This window comes from Lutra lutra, chromosome 18 (assembly GCF_902655055.1).
Source record: "Lutra lutra chromosome 18, mLutLut1.2, whole genome shotgun sequence".
In the NCBI taxonomy this organism is placed as follows: domain Eukaryota; kingdom Metazoa; phylum Chordata; class Mammalia; order Carnivora; family Mustelidae; genus Lutra; species Lutra lutra.
This window is the reverse complement of record NC_062295.1, coordinates 3,294,426-3,313,915: the sequence shown is the minus strand read 5'-3', so window position 1 is coordinate 3,313,915 and position 19,490 is coordinate 3,294,426. Positions and strand designations below refer to the sequence as shown.

The 19,490-nt window shown below is 46.9% G+C and overlaps 1 protein-coding gene and 1 pseudogene across 1 annotated transcript in view; both read left to right on the top strand.

Moving 5' to 3' along the window:
* The first annotated feature begins 3,463 nt into the window (after positions 1 to 3,463).
* Positions 3,464 to 19,490, top strand: part of ADCY9 (adenylate cyclase 9) — a 123,623-nt gene continuing 107,596 nt past the window's right edge. Inside the window, exons 1-2 of the mRNA XM_047714480.1 lie at positions 3,464 to 4,040; positions 4,317 to 6,052. Of these exons, the coding sequence (XP_047570436.1) occupies positions 4,360 to 6,052 (1,693 nt within the window). The 5' untranslated portion in view covers positions 3,464 to 4,040; positions 4,317 to 4,359. The remainder of the gene's footprint in view (positions 4,041 to 4,316; positions 6,053 to 19,490) is intronic.
* Positions 8,493 to 8,647, top strand: LOC125091191 (uncharacterized; annotated as a pseudogene).

Sequence of the window (19,490 nt, the reverse complement as noted above, 5' to 3'; positions counted from 1 at the left end):
GCTTAAGTATTTCATACACATCTTGCCTCTTATAATTCCCATATGCATTCATTCAATAGGCATTATCGAGCTGTGCACCAGGCACGGCAGGATTTGGAATTTATATAAATGGCTAGATCAAAGACTCCTGGGTAGTAGCAGAGCCTCCCAGGGATTTTGATGATCTTCCCTAATCAGCCTCTTTTAGTTTGCCTCAGTACTGGATTCTCTGCGAGTGTGGAGGCAGCTGCCTGAGACCAGTGACCAGCTCCTGGATGGAGAGGAAAAGAATGCAGGTCTGTTCCTACAGACTCACCCTTACCAGGCAAGAGAAGGACTCAAATCTTGCTCACTGCAGCTTGATTGGATGAGAGCAGGAAACCGCCCCCTTGCCGTGGGTGGTTCTCCACAATGATTGCCCACCTGACCACCAGAAATAAGGTAGGCACTGCTGAGACCTCAGGGACCTGCTTGACGAGAATGGCCAGAGCTCCCTCCATTATCTCGAAGCTGGTCATGCCACGACCCTCTGTGACTTCTGATAGCTTGGAGCCAAAGCCCTCACAGGTCAGGTGAACTAGCGTGTCGGGGAGGGAGAGGGTGATGTGATGAGGCTGGTAACACTTGCTGAAAACTTTGGTGAAGTTTGTGCAGACCCTATCTGATTCACGCTGTGTTGGGGTGGAAGTTCTGCACACATCACAGATGGAGAGAAAACCTTACAGATCTGGCAGCCATCTGGTTGGATGGTTGGAGAAAGCAGTTGCACCAGTCCCATATCTGCTGAGTATCAGGCAACTCCATGATTTTGGAGGGTTAAGGAGAAGGGACGCAGGGCTTGCCAGCTACTCCCTTCCAGGTCTTGGCATTAGGAGAAAGGAGTTAACCTTTTTGTGGCATTCTCCCTCACGTACGGTGATTCCATTTTCTTAACCCATCGCCTTCCCCAGTATCTTTTCCAGCTAGTAGCCTCTTGAAGTCACAGAGAGTGTGTCACTGGACACCCAGGACCTAATGCACAGCGCTGGGCACATTATCCCTGATCCCAAGGGTTTATGGAATGACTTCCACTCTAACCTAGAGATTGAGGAGGGCCTGGCGGGTTACAGCCTTCATCAACAGGGAATGCTGTACATCTGCTTCCAGGAGACATACGGGAGAGAAGGAGGAGGTCGGTATGATCTAAAATCATGCTCATGTCTAAAAATCTGACATAACTAATTAATTAACAAATGCCAAAGTCACCACAAGTGGTGGGTGGACTGAAAGATTATGGGAGGAGAGGAAAAGCACAGACAGATCTTTCCAATTATTGGAGGAAACCAGCAAGTGGGGAGTGCAGGGTTGCATTAAATGGGGGAATGTAAATTGTCAGCAGCTTCTCTAAGGGCTTCTGGCTCAGGTTGGTGGGTTGGCGTGTGAGACACTGGGGTACGTGAGGGGCCACCATGAAGGTTAGAGTGGGTGGTGCCGAGGCTTCAGAGCACCGTGGCCTCTGGAGTCAGACCTGGTTTTGAATCTGAGCTCTGTCCCTAGACTTTGTGTGGATTTGGGCACTTCACGCGTCAGTCCCCAGTTTCACATCTCTAAAATAGGGGCAATCACATGTACCTCAGAGGGTTGTGGTAAGGACTGAATAGGTCACAAGTGAAAGCATCCAGTGGTTTCTGGCACTTACGACAAAGGTTCAGTCAGTGTAAGTTTACTATTATTATCTTTCTTACTGGCTTATGCAGTGTACATGTCAGTTTCTTCGTCTGTAAAAACCAGAATACATCAGAATTGTTCAGCACATAACTGATGATCTGTAAAGGTTTTATTTACAACTTTTTCTAACTTTTTGTTTGGAAACAGTTTTAGACTTAAAGTTGCAAAATACCAGAGCATTCCCCTTCACTGTGCAGCAGGCTTCCCTGAATGTCAAAGTTGTATGTAATCATAGTCCATTAATAAATCCAGGAAATTTACACCGACGAGAGGCTACTATTCAAGGCTACTATTCACTAAACTGCCAACCTCTTCGAATTCCCCCAAATGCTCTTTCCTGTCACAGTTTGCACACCGGGATCCCATGTTACGTGTAGTCCAATCTGTGACAGTTCTTCACTTTCTGTCTTTCATGACCTTGACACTTTTGATGAGTACTGGCCAATTACTTGGAAGAAATATTTCTCAATTTGGGTTCGCCTGATGTTTTCTGGTGATTAGATCAAGGTTGTGTACTTTTGGCAGGAATACCAGTCCTGTTGTTGTGTTACTCTTGTTTTGTTTTTCTTTTATCTTTATCATGGTAAAATATACATAACATACAACTTAACACTTTAAACCATTTTAAAGGGTACAATTCAATGGCATTTAGTACATTCCCAGTGTTGTGTACCCACCACCTCCATCTAGTTCCATCACTCCCAAAAGCAGCGCCCCCAGGCCCTGACCTATCTGCTTTCTGTCTATGGGTTTGCCTATTCTGGACAGTTCATGGAAATGAAATCATACAGTATGAGGTCTTTCCTGACTGGCTCCTTTTCACTTAGTATCGTGTTTTCAAGTTTCATCTTTCTGGTTCCTTCGTGGATCAGTAATTCATTCCTTTTTATGGCCAAATAGTATTCCATTATGGGGTTTCACCTGTGAAACCTGGCGTGGGCACCATCGCTGGGCCTGGAAAGCGAAGGGAGGAAGGAGGAGACCCTTGTGACTGGCAGGAGGTACTAAGTATGCGAGAAAGGGCCGGGATTGGTGCACAAGGAAGTCCGGGACTGTATTGACAGGTTGCAGACAACGCTCAGGGAGGCTCCCGTGGGACTGCCCAATGGAGAGCAGACTCCTGTGAAAGGTTCATTTGTGGAAAGGTGAAGGCAGTTGTGGCCGATGGTCCAGGTACGGGAAAGGCAAGTCTCTGCGGCTGGAAGAGCCTGTGGGGGGGCCCAGGCACCAGAGGCTGGGGCTTGGACTGCGGTGACTGGGAAGACCACGCTCAGGGAAGGGCTTGTGCCCCCGGGGCACGTACTCATTGCTTAGAGAGGAAGGGGTGCCTCTCTTTGGGCACATGCAACATAGTTGCAAACTTGCATGTATTAAGAAAAGGTGTGACGGAGAGGAGAACGTTTTCGTTTCCTAAACGTCGCACCCCGGCTGCTCCTTAACTAGCAGGAGCCACTCGTTTTCCTCGAACGGGTCTGGGGACCCGAGCCCGGAGGAAAACGGGTCTCGCAGAACCCCGTCGCCTCCGCAGTCGCCTCAGCCCCCGCACGTTCCGCAGCCCCGCAGTGCCTGCGGCTGGCCGCCCCAGCACCGCACCGCCCGGGGACAGCAGGCGGAGGACTGAGGGCGGAGCCGCAGCGCGCCCGCCCCGCCCCCGCCCTGCAGCCGCGCCGGCCCGGCGCGCGCACCGTGCGCGTGCCCGGGGCCCGGCGGCGGCGTGCGCGGGCCGCGCGTGCGCGCTGCGGCGGGGCGAGGGGCGGCGCGGGCGCGAGTCTGTCAGTGACAGCGGGAGGGGGAGGGGGCCGGAGATGGTGGCGGCGGCGGCGGCGGCTCTTCCGACATGAGGCAGCGGCAGCGGGAGGCACGGCGGCGGCCGCGGCCGCGGCGGCGTCGCTAGCTCGGGAGGCCGCCCCGGGCGTGGGCGGGCGGGCGTCCCGGGTCGGCGTCGCGGGAGCGGGCTCTGCGGCAGCGCCGCGCAGGGCGGCCGGCTGAGGGGCCAGCGCCCGCCGCGCCCTGCGCTCGGCGCCCGGCGTCTCCCGGGGCGCTGGGCATCCCCGCCCCGCTGGTTCGGCCCCGGAGGCCGGCGAGCAGGCCCCGCTAGACGCGCCGCGCCGACGGGGGCGACCGCGGCGTCGCGGGCTCCTCAGACTCGCGCCGGCGCCGGGGCCTCGCTGCCGCTCCTCACAGCCGGCCCGCAGCCTCCCGCGGGGCCGCCGGCCTTTGACGCAGGGGAGGCGCCGCTCCGCTCGGCATGAGGGGCCCGCCGCTGCTGGCGGGAGAGCCGCGCGGGCGAGAGCGGCTGGCGGCGTGAGAGGGCTCGGCTGGACTTGCCTCCGCGGCCGCGGCGGCCGGAGCAGGCGAGTGCGCGGGGCGGGCGGCGCGGGGGGCCGTGGGGGCGCCGCCGCCCCGCCGGCGCGGGGCTGCGGGTCCGTCCCGACTGCTGCGGGCGGCCCCGGGGCGGGACGGCGGAAGCCCGGCTTAGCCGTTAGCCGCAGCTTTCGGGAGCGTGTGGTGCCTCCGCAAGTGGACCGCCCGGGCCGCCGCCGAGCACACCGGTGGAGCTCGTGGCCTTCAGGTGCGTGCGCCTGTGTGGGAATCGGTGCCCGTGTAACTCCGGTCGTCTTCGCCGACAGGTACCAGAGCCCCCGGCCCGGAAGGTTCGGAGCGCTGGGCAACATGGCTTCCCCGCCCCACCAGCAGCTGCTGCCGCACCACAGCACCGAGGTGAGTTGTGACTCCAGCGGAGACAGCAACAGCGTGAGGGTCAAAATCAACCCCAAGCAGCTGTCCTCCAACAGCCACCCCAAGCGCTGCAAGTACAGCATCTCCTCCAGCTGTAGCAGCTCTGGGGACTCAGGGGGCGTCCCCCGGAGAGTGGGCGCTGGAGGCCGCCTGCGCAGGCAGAAGAAGCTGCCCCAGCTGTTCGAGAGGGCCTCCAGCCGCTGGTGGGACCCCAAGTTCGACTCGGTGAACCTGGAGGAGGCTTGCATGGAGCGCTGCTTCCCGCAGACCCAGCGCCGCTTCCGGTATGCGCTCTTCTACATCGGCTTCGCCTGCCTCCTGTGGAGCATCTATTTTGGCGTCCACATGCGGTCCAAACTGATGGTCATGGTAGCCCCAGCTCTGTGCTTCCTTGTCGTGTGTGTGGGCTTTTTTCTGTTTACCTTCACCAAGCTGTATGCCCGGCATTACGTGTGGACCTCTCTGGTTCTCACCCTCCTGGTGTTCGCCCTGACCCTGGCCGCCCAGTTTCAGGTTTTGACGCCTCTCTCAGGACATGTTGACAGCTCCAATCGTACCCTCGCAGCCAAGCCCACAGACACTTGCTTATCTCAAGTGGGGAGCTTTTCCATGTGCATCGAAGTGCTCTTTTTGCTCTACACCGTCATGCACTTACCTTTGTACTTGAGCTTGTTTTTGGGAGTAGTCTATTCTGTACTCTTTGAGACCTTTGGCTATCATTTCCGAGACAAAGACTGCTTTCCCCCACCTGGAGCATGGGCCCCGCACTGGGAGCTGCTGAGCCGAGCCCTGCTCCACGTCTGCATTCACGCCATCGGGGTCCACCTATTTATCATGTCCCAGGTGAGATCCAGGAGCACCTTTCTCAAGGTGGGACAGTCAATTATGCATGGAAAGGATCTGGAAGTGGAAAAAGCCCTGAAAGAGAGGATGATTCATTCTGTGATGCCCAGGATCATAGCTGATGACCTGATGAAACAGGGGGATGAGGAGAGCGAGAATTCTGTCAAAAGGCACGCCACCTCCAGCCCCAAGAACAGGAAGAAAAAGTCTTCCATACAGAAAGCCCCCATAGCATTTCGCCCTTTCAAAATGCAGCAGATCGAAGAAGTCAGTATTCTATTTGCAGATATCGTGGGCTTCACCAAGATGAGTGCCAATAAGTCTGCTCACGCCCTGGTGGGTCTTCTCAATGATCTGTTCGGTCGCTTTGACCGGTTGTGTGAAGAGACCAAGTGTGAGAAAATCAGTACCCTGGGAGACTGCTACTATTGCGTGGCGGGGTGTCCAGAGCCCCGGGCCGACCATGCCTACTGCTGCATTGAGATGGGCTTGGGCATGATCAGAGCGATCGAGCAGTTCTGCCAGGAGAAGAAAGAGATGGTGAACATGCGCGTCGGGGTTCACACGGGGACCGTCCTCTGCGGCATCTTGGGCATGAGGAGGTTCAAATTCGATGTGTGGTCCAATGATGTGAACTTGGCCAATCTCATGGAGCAGCTGGGAGTGGCGGGCAAGGTTCACATTTCCGAGGCCACAGCAAAATACCTAGATGATCGGTACGAAATGGAAGATGGGAAAGTTACTGAACGCCTTGGCCAGAGCGTTGTTGCTGACCAGTTGAAAGGTATGTGCGTTTCTTTGCCTCGTCATCTCCCTCCCCAGTCCTGTTTGTGTTGAGGAAAATAAAAACCAAACAATCTTTTTCTAGTGTCAGTATCTGGAGGCAGATCAGTTGTCTCAGGACACCTCACCATGGGGGCATCTCAGGGCTGGTGAGACTTTGCCTCTGGTGAGTCAAATATCACAGATCTGTTCCCACAGTGCTGACCGAGATGAGATCTTTAGGAGGAAGGAGAACTTTGGAAATGTGTATCCTGCCGGTCAGCTGTTACTGTTTCTGAAATTCTGGGGGCAGGTCCGATGAATGTAGTGGGGTGTGGCGGGGGGCGTCAGAGCCCGTCAGCAGGCAGAACTTTGAAGTACTTTAACAGATTGTCTTTCTGTTTCGTTTGATTGCCCCTAAATGCCATCAAAACTTTTCTCCATGCCTTTTTCCAGAACTGTGAGGAATAAAACGTTTCTCATCTTGAGGCCTCACTTTGCTGGAACAAGGAAGTTGCTTTAGCCCTGCAGGACTCTTGAGAATTAGATGGAATTATATACCCTCAATATATACTGCCTTCTCCTAGATCTCTTTTTTTAAAATGTATTTTTAGCTTTCAACTTTCATTTTTATTGTGGTATTTCTCTTACCATATAGACTGCAGCATTTTACAAATCTACCCGGAGCAGTGTTTAGACCCCCTATCCCCAACCCCTTGGATTTGTATCTGGTCTCTTGTCTCGGTCTTAAGCTCTTACTGCTGTTCTTGATATTTTCACTGGGCTTTTATTTTTCTTATTTTCACAAAGGACAAAAATTTCTGAGGCCTGGGAAGTGATATATAAGTAAGGGGGACCAAAAGTAAGGATTCGAAATACCTAACCCCCATCCCACCCCCTTTTTTAAAATTTTTTTTAATTTTTTAAATTTTTTTTAAAGATTTTATCTATCCATTTGACAGACAGAGATCACAAGTAGGCAGAGAGGCAGACAGAGAGAGAGAGGAGGAAGCAGGCTCCCCGCAGAGCAGAGAGACCAACGCGGGGCTCGATCCCAGAACCCCGGGACCACGACCTGAGCCGAAGGCAGAGGCCCCAACCCACTGAGCCACCCAGGCGCCCCCATCCCACCCCCTTTTTAAAAAACAGTCCTTATGTTTTACTAAAATTTTCTAGGTTGGGGAGGGAACATTTTGGAAGTATGTACAGAAAATAATACTGATTCTTAAAAGTCAAAATTTGTAAAGCTTATTGTGTTTTGTGGTGCTCATGCGTTGCATGATGACACAGTGAAAAGCTCCAGGAAAGAGTTTGTCGTGGGAAGGAACAGCTTAAGTCAGAGATGAGAGCAGTAATAGTCTCAGTCAGAGACAGTAAGTGGTTGAGTGAAGGGGTCTGAATAGGTTGTCAGGCTTGACATCATCCTATATGCTCAACTGGTATTTTGTTTCTCTGCTTGTGATTAGAGTTCCCCATGTCATTTACTTTCTACTTGGTCATAGCACTTTATCCTTCTCCTGACTTTTCTTTATTAGTTTTGCTAGGAGTTGAAGAATTTACAGATATAAGTAGAACACTACTGATACTTCCCTCTGTCTAGAGAGCTCTAAAAGATACGTTGAGGAGGTCGGAAACTACACCTTGCAGTTCACTTGAGAGGTTCTGCTGTGGCGATTGTCTTTCCCTGTAGGAGGGTAACTCTTGCTCTCAGAGTCGTCAGAGTCTACAGATGCCAGTGGCGTGTGGGGCGGATGTAATCCCTGCTTGACACTTTGGTATCTTTAAGATCTGAGTGTTGAAGTCTCTGTCCTCAGGGGTTGTGGGACAGATTCCAGAGAACGGAGCTGTGCTGTATGACATTATGACAAGGATAGCAGTTCTGTAAGTGGTAGTCTGAACAGTGTGTTTCTTGAATATCAAGAATAAAAACAGATGTAATCGTTAAGTAGGTCTGAAAGGCACTGAGTCTTTGAATCTTCCGCAGTGCCCATTCTTGTTAATTTATGGGTAATTTTATTTTCAACTTCAAGTCAAGTGTCTCAAAGACAGTGAAGAAATATGCTAGAAGGGGGTCTATTGATTTTTTTTAACTTCAAATAGTGTACATTTGGTAAATTAACTTTTTCTTTAAATTTGTGTATGCTGTATGTTGAAGGGGAAAGTTTTACTAGATGGGCGGTAGGGAAAGGTGGAAGGCTTAACTAAAAAGGTGATATTTTTATATGGTATTCCCTCCTTTAACTGTTTCCCTGAGACCATGATTTTTGCTTTATTCAGCTCATTTTGAAAACCTTTGTGGACAGGACTCCAGTAATATAGGATGTCTACACAACTTCCTGCCTCTGTGTGAAACTGCCCAGTTCTGTTCTGTCATTGTCCAAATCCACTGAATTGAGAAGATAGCACAGTTTGTAGAGAACCCTTTTTATACACGAGGTTAAGGTTATGTTTTTAAATTTTTCATACTTACCCGGAATACCATGATCACGAAGGTGGTTTTCCCAGGGTAAGGCTTATCTGTTGTACTCCAGAGGTGCTGACCCCTGCAATTTCCCCAAATGTGGGAAACTCGACTTCATAACTGGGGGTGGTGGGGGACTGCATTTGCATTCTCCCCTGTTTAAAAAAAAATAAGTAAAAACCCAAAATTTCTTTTAGCCTGTCTTGTGGTTTGTGGAGATACTTTCTCTCTACAATGTTGGGCATAGCCTTTACCTCTCATCCCCTTTTCTGATAATGGGGTTAAAAATACCCAGTAGAGGACTCTGTAGATATGAGTACCAGTAGGCTGGGCACTCCAGAACTAGCCTGGCAGCATGGATAGTAGCTCCTGCTCTGTAACTTATCTGGAAAGGTTTGTGGAAGGCTGGACTTTCATTATTCCTGCACATTCACTCACTCGTTGGAAATCTTCAGCATGTTCTTATCATGCGCTCCTTGCCATGGATGAACTCATGGAGTGCCGACAGTTCCTGACCTCAACAGGCTTACAGTTCTAACTGTGGTAGCGTGTGTGGAGAGTCAGGAACCCTGTATGGGGGCTACATACTGAGGTGGGTCTTGAGACCTGGTGGTGGGTCTCCAGGTAGATTCCAGGTAGAGAACATTCGGTACAGTGGGTGTAGCATGAGCCAAGGCTCAGGGTTGTGTTTCCCTGTGGGCTGTAAGTATAGTACTCCACAGGGCAAGGAAGGGTGTGGATCACACAGAAAGGAGTTTGTGTTCGATTCTGGACATAATGGGGAGCCACTGATGGGCTTTAGGCAGGAGGCTGAGGTGATATAATTTGCAAATTTAGAAGGCTTACTTTTTCAGTTCTGGGGAATGTAGGTTGGAAGGGAATGAGATGGGAGATTAGAGAGTTGTTTCCATAAATCCCAGGCAGGGGTGATGGCAGGCTTAGCCGGGGTGTTGACAGTGACAGTGGAGGAGTAGAGCAGACAGGAGCAGGACCAGGATGGACTGGGTAAGAAGTAGAGCCAGAATTAAGCAGACAACTTGGGAGTTGAGAGGCTCGGTTGTCTGAATGGGATATGGCCTTTCAAGGTTTCTGGAGTTGACATTGGAGACAGTTTGCAGTCAAGAATGAGTGAGACCTTTGAAGTTTCTGTGGTATGAATGGAGAATGCAGAATCGAGTTGAAGAATATGAAACAGTCCAGGAGCCCCTGGCTTGTTCATTCATTTATTCAACAAGTAATTTATTTTATGCCGGGCAGAGTTCTAGGTGCTAGGGATACAGCAGTGAACAAAACAGACAAAAATTCCTGCTCTCGTGGCATGTCACTGTGCACTGAAATAAAGTTCTCAGACACCAATCTGAGCAGCCATGCAGGGCTGCCTCTCTGCAAGGGAGAGCAGCAGTGGTGTTCTGTTCCAATAGGGCAGTCAGACAGTAAAGTAAGTGAAATATAAAATTTCTTTTGCATTAAGTTTTAAGGAGAAACAAAGCAAAAAGGAGGATATGGAGTGTGTGTGTGTGTGTATGTGTCTATGTGTGTTGGTGTGAAATTTTAGGTAGGGTGGTCAGACACTGAGGGAGAAGGTCGAAAGAATTTTCAGCACGAGATTAGGACTTAGGAAATGATCCAAAAAGTAGGAGGCAATTATTATTAAAGGTAGGTAGAAATAGTGTGATATGAGTGATGGGAAGAAGCATCTTTTTACACCATTTGGGACAAACCACTGGGCCCAAAAGGATACTGGCTGTTCTGCTCTGCCTTAGGCCACAAGCCAAAAAGGTGAGGAGGATTGTCTGGAACTGTTTTTTTTTTTTTTCCATTTTTCCCTCCTGTTATAGATAGAGTCACAAAGATAGAAGGTGAAACTGTCAGCAGATATCTATAAATGTCTTATTTTCCCCTCTGAAATATTAGGAAGCTGCAGCAGGGTGCGCAGTCATTCCAAATCGACAGCAGCAACCATGTCTTTATAAAGGGAATATCCGGTAGCCATTGCCAACCTTTTAGACTCATGAGCAACGGGGGGAAAGATCTGCTGATGTGCACTGGGCAGATTGTCACCCGCTGGCCACAGCAACTGAGACCTTCCCCAAGTGCTAGTAGGTGGCTATTTAGAAGAGGTCCTATCTGGCCCCCTTCTGGGGCCCTTCCTCAAACTGAAGGTGGGCTGAGGCACTCTGAGCGTTAGCCTTGCCAGTGGCTGTCCCAAACTGGCAATCTGGGCCCCCTCGTTCCCTGCCAGCTGGCAGCTAACAGCCCTACTCAAGTACCAGTTTTTTTTTTTTTTTTAAAGATTTTATTTATTTATTTGACAGAGAGAGATCACAAGTAGATGGAGAGGCAGGCAGAGAGAGAGAGAGAGGGAAGCAGGCTCCCTGCTGAGCAGAGAGCCCGATGCGGGGCTCCATCCCAGGACCCTGGGATCATGACCTGAGCCGAAGGCAGCGGCTTAACCCACTGAGCCACCCAGGCGCCCTCAAGTACCAGTTTTAGGTGCAGTTTGCTTGCTCAGTTGGTCTCCTTGCTTCACCGGACAGCGTGAATAGCTTGTCCCCACCGAGCATGGACTCTTGGCACTGGAGTGCTAGCCTACAGCTGACAGCTCATTCCTTCCTCTGTAGTCAGGTCAAGAGATTCTCTGCTTGCCTGCATCCTAGAGCCGGCTGTCTCATGCATGTTGAAACATAGCCTTGGATGGCAAGTGGCAGAGGCAAGATGAAGCAGAACATTTGACTGACAGCCGAGATTGGAAACGACAAAGAGCTGTGGAGCTGATGCTCACGCAGCCCCTGGTGACAATGTATTCCGGCTTCTTTAGGCCAAATTACATGCCTTCCAGCAAAAAGCACACAGTGTTAATTTCAAGGACCAGCTTTTGAGCAGAATTAGCCTTTAGCAAAGAAAGTTAAGGATATGGTTTGCTGAATGGCAGGTGGAATGAAGAAGGAAGGAGAGTAATCATTTAGGTAGAATTAACAAAGAAAGGGAAAAATTAAAAAGAAGCAATCGGCATAAGTAAAGATATTTCAGGGACTAGCCAGCCTGGTTCCAATAATGACTGTGTTTCTCTCTGCCAGTCAGTGTCACCTGTGTACTTTGCCATGGAGTAATAACCTTGAAAGAAAACGTTGAATTTTCTCTTGTGTGTGCATGTGCCTAAATTTTCCTCTTTCTTTGGTGATTTTGGTATTAGTATTTCTACTGGGATTCTTATAAGATGGTGATCATTAATCACTCGAATGCAGGTCCCTTCGCTGGGTGGTGATAGGCGGCTGCTGACCCCCAGGGGAGCGGCCGAGTGGCCTCTCCTCCCCATAGCTCTTGGCGTCATTTGTACTTGCACACGAGATCCCTAAAGACCTTTATTTTCCCAGCAGGAACTAGCATCCTTGGAGGGAATTTTTTGAGGAGGGGAGAGTTTTTGAAACAGCAAGGGCACTGCCACATGAGGTCTAGAGCGTCCACACTGAGACATTAGTGCAGGATGGTTGTGAGATAACTTGAGTGCATCACAGGCTGTCGGGGGCTCCCCCGCACAGAGCGACGGGCCCAGGGCGGGGGCGGTCTTCCCTTAAGAGGGCTGGATGAGGCCATGACGTTCATCAGTCTCGCTCATGCCCTGGTAGACTGCACCAGCCAAACTGACCCATGGCCAACTTTGGGTCAGGTTTGGCAAAACTGTACTTCATGAAACTCATGTGTTCTTGTTAATCGTGTTTTTGTTGTCCCCTCCCCCCCCCCCCCCCCCCCCCCCCCCCGCCCACATCTGCGGCATTGCACTTGTAAGAAAATGCCTGGAATGCCTGCTCTGCTGAGGTTGGGAGAGAGGCTCATTTCCTTAGAATAGTCTGGACGGTCAAGCCCCCCAAAGACTGGTGGTGGGAGTGGCAATAGCAGAACCAGAAAGGAAGTGAGGGACAGGAACAGCTTCAGGAGTGGGTGGGATTCTGGGACTGCGATGATCAGGAACAGCTGTGACCAACCAATGAGGCTTTCCATCAGCCTGTGGTTCTGTCCTTAAACTTTTTGGTCTCAGGACCCTTCTATACCCCCCAAAATTATTGGAGAAACTAAAGAGTTCTTGTTTATGTGCCTTATCAATATTTATCATATTAGAAATTGAAACAAACTGAGACATTTAGGAGAATCTTCCCTTATAATTCATTTCAAAATAATAATAAATCCATTGTACCCACTGCATGTTAATACAAATAATATTTTTATACATATAATTATATGTTAAAAATTGACATTATTTATTTATTTATTTTTGAAAAGATTTTTGAATGAATCTTTACCCAGGTGTGATTTTGTAACATAATGCATCAGTCATTTGGAAAATATTGGTTTCCTGAGTTACGTAGATCTTCCAAATGTTGACAAAAGCCAAGTCTTTAAATACCGGGAAGATGTCGACTTCCCAGGCGCAGAAGTTTTATCATTCTTTTGAAAGTTTGAATTTTATTACTGGCAACAAATACTGTCAGTTGTTTCCCTTGAAGTGACAGACTAATTTTGTTCATTTTTCAGGAACAGTCTGCCAAATACGCTAGTGTGAGTGGCCACAGTTTGTAGATTGAGCAGAGGTGATCTTCCATCCGAAAAGCTGCTAGTTCAGCTTGCAACCCAGTCAACTGCGAGGGTGCTTTTCTCAACATCCTACGGGGGTAGTCTTCTGTTTTAACACAGTCACTCAAGCTTGAGATTTAACGCAATTATTCATTTTTACTGCATCATTAAAGGACTCCTTAGGTGAAACTTGTTTTTTTTTCCTTCTGTAAGCACGTGGTAGTCAAGAACAATTGGAGTGGTCTGGTGCCACCACCTTGATCGCTAGTGTGTTCAGCCACGGCTGCTTTTGCGCCATCAGTGCTGATGCTGACACTGAAAACGGCAAATAGGGTCCTACTGTTATGTTGAGAATAGTTTTAACGCTACAGATGGACACCCTGCAGAGAGGTTTCAGGGACCCCCGGAGGTCTGTGGAAGTACTTTGGGAACTGCTTCCCTAAGCTGTAAGTTAGGAAGCCTGAGGGTTTGTCCGTACTACCCACACACACACTCTCACATATCTGAAACCGCTCCGACTGGACGTGCAGTGGACGTGGTGCATTTGTTGTGGAAGCACCAAACGGCTTTAGTTCATACCTTTATTTTTTTCCTCAAAGAAATCCTTTATGACTCTGCCAAAGTTTTGCTGGTGGTGTTTAAGGTTCACAATGAAACTATCAACTTTGGTTTTTTAACTTTTTTTGCAGGGCTTACCCTTTGGCAGTAGAGTTTCGTAGATGAGCATGGATTTTGGTTTCTGATACATTTGCATTCAATTCTTGGTTGTGCAGTTTCTGAACTGGGGAGCCTTGGGCAAGTATCTGGGGACTCTCCAATTTACAGGAGTGACAGTAGCTCTGTCCGAGGGTCATTGGGGGAATCCAGTGAGAGGATTGAAGGAAAGCACTTGTTGGGGTAGTGACTCTTCCACAATTGATTTATTCGATTAATAATAACCAACTCTTTCGCCTGGTTGAGTCACATTTTGTACTGTACTCAAGGGTGTTTCTTTTTTCCACACTCTGTTTGGTGCAGTCTTGTATAACTTGGTACTGAAACCCAAACCACACCAGGGACTGTGATTGTGTCAGTTTCTCGAATTAAAAAGGGCAAGTGTCCAAAATACAAAAGACTGATAGCCCTGGTTAAACTGTAGCTGGCAAGTTTGGCAACTTCTTAACTGAACACCCTGGGGAGTTCAGGCAGTATTGTTCTTGGGCTGCGTGTGGTCCCCAGAGCTTAGGGGCACTTAAGATGATGTGGCCCTTGATAATTGAGGAATTATGGGGAAATCTTCAGCGTCGTGACTTTGGAGATCCTGGCTGAAGTTTGGACTAGAACAGTTATTCAGCTCTACTGCTTTCTACTATAAACGCCTCTATTTACTCAATAAATATCAAATGATTTCCTGCTATTTATGAGGCCTGGATTAGGTTCTGGAGAAAGAGCCCTCTGCTCTCTTGAAGCATATACAGCCTAGAAGGGGAAGTAGACATTAATCAAATTATCACCTGAACAAATACACACTAGACTTACTTATTGTATTACAAATGGGGCTGGGAGGTAGGGACACTTATCATTTCCATTTTATAGGCACGGGGACTGAAGCATAGAGAGATGAAGTAACTCAGGGTGGCCACACAGCTAGAAAGAGCTGCTAAATGGTAGAGCCAGTATTTAGACCCAAAGGGGCTGTATTAGGAAACACTAGTGCCCACTTAGTAGAATTGCAGTGAGGATTAAAGGAGAAAATGATGTTAAGTACATAGAAAAGTACTTGGCACCCAGCGACACTCCATAGAGATTAGATGCATTAGCTAGTGAAAGTGGGGACAGTTTTCTTAGCAGCACCAACAGCAGGAAAACAACCATATCTTTGTGTGGTTCTTTCCAGTTCTCAGAGTGTTTGCATGCACATTGTCAGCCCAGCTGTTGTGAAGTCTATGTGTATGTTTAGAAGTTTGTAGTTTATTTGCTTGCTGCTTTCCCATTATAGGACTTTTTTTTTTTTTTAAGAGTTTTGGTTTTTTTGGTGGTGGTGGGGGAACAGAAGGAGGTGGAGAGAGAAAATAGTAAACAGGCTCCGTGAGGCTTGATCCTATAACCCTGAGATCATGACCTGAACCGAAATCAAGAGTTGGATGCTTAACTGACTCAGCTACTCAGCTGTCCCCCAACCCCATCATAGGGTTTCCAGACTGAGTTAGTTTCTTAACATCTTCCAAAGGTGAGCAATGACTTCTTTAAAAGAATCTATACAAATTTTTAGATTTTAGCTTATTTGATATATTTCACTCCGTTACAGAGATCACAACTTTTGATGCTCAAATTGTGCCATCTCGAGCCCATGGGAGCCCCCTTAGGTTGCCCCCAAGTCTTTTTCATACAACCCTAGAGTCTTTAATAGCTTTCTTATGCATTTAGTAATATTTTTAAGGAGTAGAGAAATAATTGTTAATTAAAATCTCATTACTTCTGTTTGTCTGATAGCTTTATTCCGAGAGACTGAACCAAAGTTTTCCCTCTCCTTTTTTGAAAAGAAAATTAATAGTACATGCACGTTTATTTGAAGAAATGGCGCTGCAGAAGAAACAGTTCGTGCTGCTTCAGGTTCTTTGGAAGCTTTAATTTGCATTCTTACAATTGAGAAGTACAGAGTAATGCAGCATTTCTTTGTACTCTACCCTCCTGCTAATGCCTGTCCAGGGACAGGTGCCTGTGCATGTGGATAAGTGGAGACAAAGAAATGTAAAATGAAAGGAATCTTAAACCAAAATGTAGACTGTTTGCAAACTGAAGAGTGCCCCCAGCCCAGCAAGCCCAATCCCCCAGCATCAGCTGTGGAAGGTTCCAGAAAGCCCAACTCCAGGAATTCCCTTCATGGGAACTTTATTCTGAATAGTACTTCCTGGAATTACTGCCCTGCCACTCCCCTTTCCATCTTGCATAACGTGTATTTGACTGACTTTTTTTTTTTTTTAAAGATTATTTATTTATTTATTTGACAGAGATCACAAGTAGGCAGAGAGGCAGGCAGAGAGAGAGGAAGGGAAGCAGGCTCCCTGCCAAGCAGAGAGCCTGATGTGGGGCTCTATCCCAGGACTCTGGGATCATGACCTGAGCTGAAAGCAGAGGCTTTAACCCACTGAGCCACCCAGGCGCCCCTGACTTACTTATTTGTGTTTATGGTCTTTCTTCATCCCACTAGAATGTGTCTTGAGAGCAGGGATTTTACCATGTTTTATTTTCTGCTGTATTCCTAGCACTGGGAACATAGGTTGGCATATAGTAGATGCTCAATAATATTTGTCTTGGTGAATGAATGAATGAATGAATATTCTAACTACTTACACTCTGCATGTGGACGCTCTGTTGTGCGAGAAACCACACACTGGTCATCTACACAGAACAAACTAGGAGGCAGACTGGCAGGCAATGACTGGTTTATAAGGAATGGTTGAGTGGTTTGTTAAAAAGAGGCTGTAGGTAGGGTCTTGCAAGGACCTAGGGAAGCAGGCAGAGAGAGAGCAGCCGATGCACAATGCCTGAGAATGTGACCTAGGGCATTGGTGCGGGAGAGTGGGCAGCCTCAGGACTCAGGGGACGCTGCCAGTGAAGGGCCGCAGGGTGGCGGGGGGCGGGGGTGGGCTGTAGGGCAGGAACTCAGGTCACCGAAACCCAAGTGTTTATTTTGGGCCCAGGAAATGTGGGCTTGAATGGCTTAGTTTAGGCAATCACTTTTAAGCTTTTTAAAATGGAGATTTCAAGAAGTATATTTATCTTTAATAATACTGTAGCTCCTTATAATTCTTATTTGATTATCATTTATGCACATGAAAAACCAGCATATCCTTTTTTTGGCAAAGCTCCAGGATAATCTTTGTGCATAATTTCCAGGATTTTTATGTAATGCTATTAAATTCATTTTTTTCCTTCCACAGAAAAATGTGCTACTGAAAGCAGCTTTTGAATCATTTATATTCATGTTAGAGTTGTTTGGGAAATATTAACTTCAGCTTTTTGCCATTTAGTTTGTAGAGAGGAAGAAAACCCATATGCATGTGATTTATTTTCTTGTATATGGGATATTAAAATACAATAAACCATTAAGGCTTTGACATTTTAAGTAAAAGAGTCTACTGCACATTGGTTCAGTGAGTTTTACTCTGCTAAGTGTTAATATTCCAAGTGTGGATTGCATTGTATTCTGTGACTTCATACATGAGTTCTTTTCCCCTGAGAAAATGCTACTTATGGTTATTAATATTAATTTTTGTTTTGTGAATGAGCTGTCTAAAATTTGGGAGAATTAGCTTTTTATCTTAAGATGTTTTCTCCACTAATTAGTGAAACACTTTCTGGCTCTCAGTTTCCTCTTATTTGTAAAGCATAAAGTTTGAACTAGACCCACCATTCTCCTGTAAGAGCAGCCAGCCGAGTGTCTCACATGACTGGAAAATGGTATGCATTCTTTTTTTTTTTTTTTAAGATTTTATTTATTTATTTGACAGGGAGAGAGATCACAAGTAGGCATAGAGGCAGGCAGAGAGAGAGGGGCAAGTAGGCTCCCCGCTGAGCGGAGAGCCCAATATGGGGCTCTATCCCAGAACCCTGAGATCATGACCTGAGCTGAAGGCAGAGAGGCTTAACCTACTGAACCACCCAGGCACCCCAGTATGCATTCTTAATACGAAGAAGTAGTTTCTTCTTCATCTGTCTCTTTAAACTGTGGACCCTCATTTAGGCGGATCTAGAATATGGAAAGTCAGATTTACAGAACTGCTAAATTGTAGGGCAGGTGTGGCATTCTTCAATTTCTACAGAGGATTCTTTACTTATAAATGAGTAAGATTGAGTTATAGGAGTATAATTTACATGGTTTTTTTTTTGGATCACATTTGTTATATAAAGCAGAGTATCATTAGAGGAACCTTGCTTGATTTTGAAAGTTTGAGGAACACTCTTGAAATGGCTTGGAGAAAATGTGAAGTGATTAAATTTTTAAAAATATGCTTTAATTCCTGTTTGAACATTATTTTGGAGAGAGATTGCAAGGTTAGTTGCTAGTACAATTAATTTCACTGTTTTGGCAAGTTTTTCCACTAGCAGAACAGAGCAAATATTGGATTTAATAATGTTCTTACTGATTATTCCATTAATAAAAGACTTGCTTGCTCTGGATGGTGAGTTCCTGGACCTGCTTACTGGCTACTTAGTGTACCAGAGTCCCATATATTTACTGTATATTTAGTGTGACTCTGGTAGTTCAAAAATTAATGTCCCTGGAAAATGTCTACCTTAGACCTTGCAGTTAGAAATTAGAGGTCACCTGTGATAAAATGAAACCCTTGGATTTAATTATAAAGGATTTATAAAAGATTTTGAATGGTCTTCTTATCCTGTCTTAAGAACAGCAAAGCAGCTCAGGGAGAGTAATATAATATTTGCTGTGATGTCCATGGCTGGTGAAACAAAGTGGGAAAGGAAAAACACTCTACTTTGTACTCAAAGACAGTGTTGTCATTGGCTACATGTGTCATCTGACCTGAGAGAGAATTTCACCCCAACAAAGACCCACCTTGTGAAACTGTAGCTTCCCTGAGAGAAAGTGTTATTCACAGTCTGTTGGAGTCACATGTTTCCAGGACTGAAGTGACTGACTCAGTCTGTAAGTAACTGCAGAAGGTCAAAACTCTTACAACCACCGTGCAGACAACATTTTTTTCTTTTTTTGTCTCTGACACACATTTCACAGCGAATTTCTCAGCTGGAATAATTTCATTAACTCTGTGTTCTTTCTGGCTCCTGAAAGAAAACCGTGATTCTGAACACTTTCAGAGTTGATGATTCTCAGATACTGACTTTGTCTCTCTGCCATCTGACTGTTCACATGGAAATGTTTGGTTTCATGGCTGCAGTCATGATGTTACTTTATTTAGTTGCTATTAAATTTCCAATTCCATATACTCCCCTGGAGGTATTCCAGTTTGCACTAAGGTTTCTGTTTCTTTCGGCAGCATTGCTATGGTGTGTGGAACATTCCCGAATGGGGAACGTGACCAAGTTTCTCAGACTGGATGATTTTCCATTTTTCTTTTCTTTTCTTTTTTCTTTTCTTTTCCTTTCTTTTCCTTTCCTTTTCTTTTCTTCCTTTCTTTTTCTTTTCTCTTTCTTTCTTTCATTCTTTCTTTTAATAAAGGCTTTTTTGGAGATATAATTTGCATATCATATAATTCATTCATTTAAAGCATGTAATTTGGTGATTCTTAGTATATTCACAGATCTGTGCGGCCATTAATACGAGCAATTTTAAAACCTTTTTAATCACCTTAAAAAGAAACCCTATACTCATTAGCAGTTTTTCCCCATTCCCCCTAAAACCTCCAGTCCCTGGCAACCACTAATCTACTTTCTGTCTCTATAGATTGGCCTATTCTGTGCGTTTCAT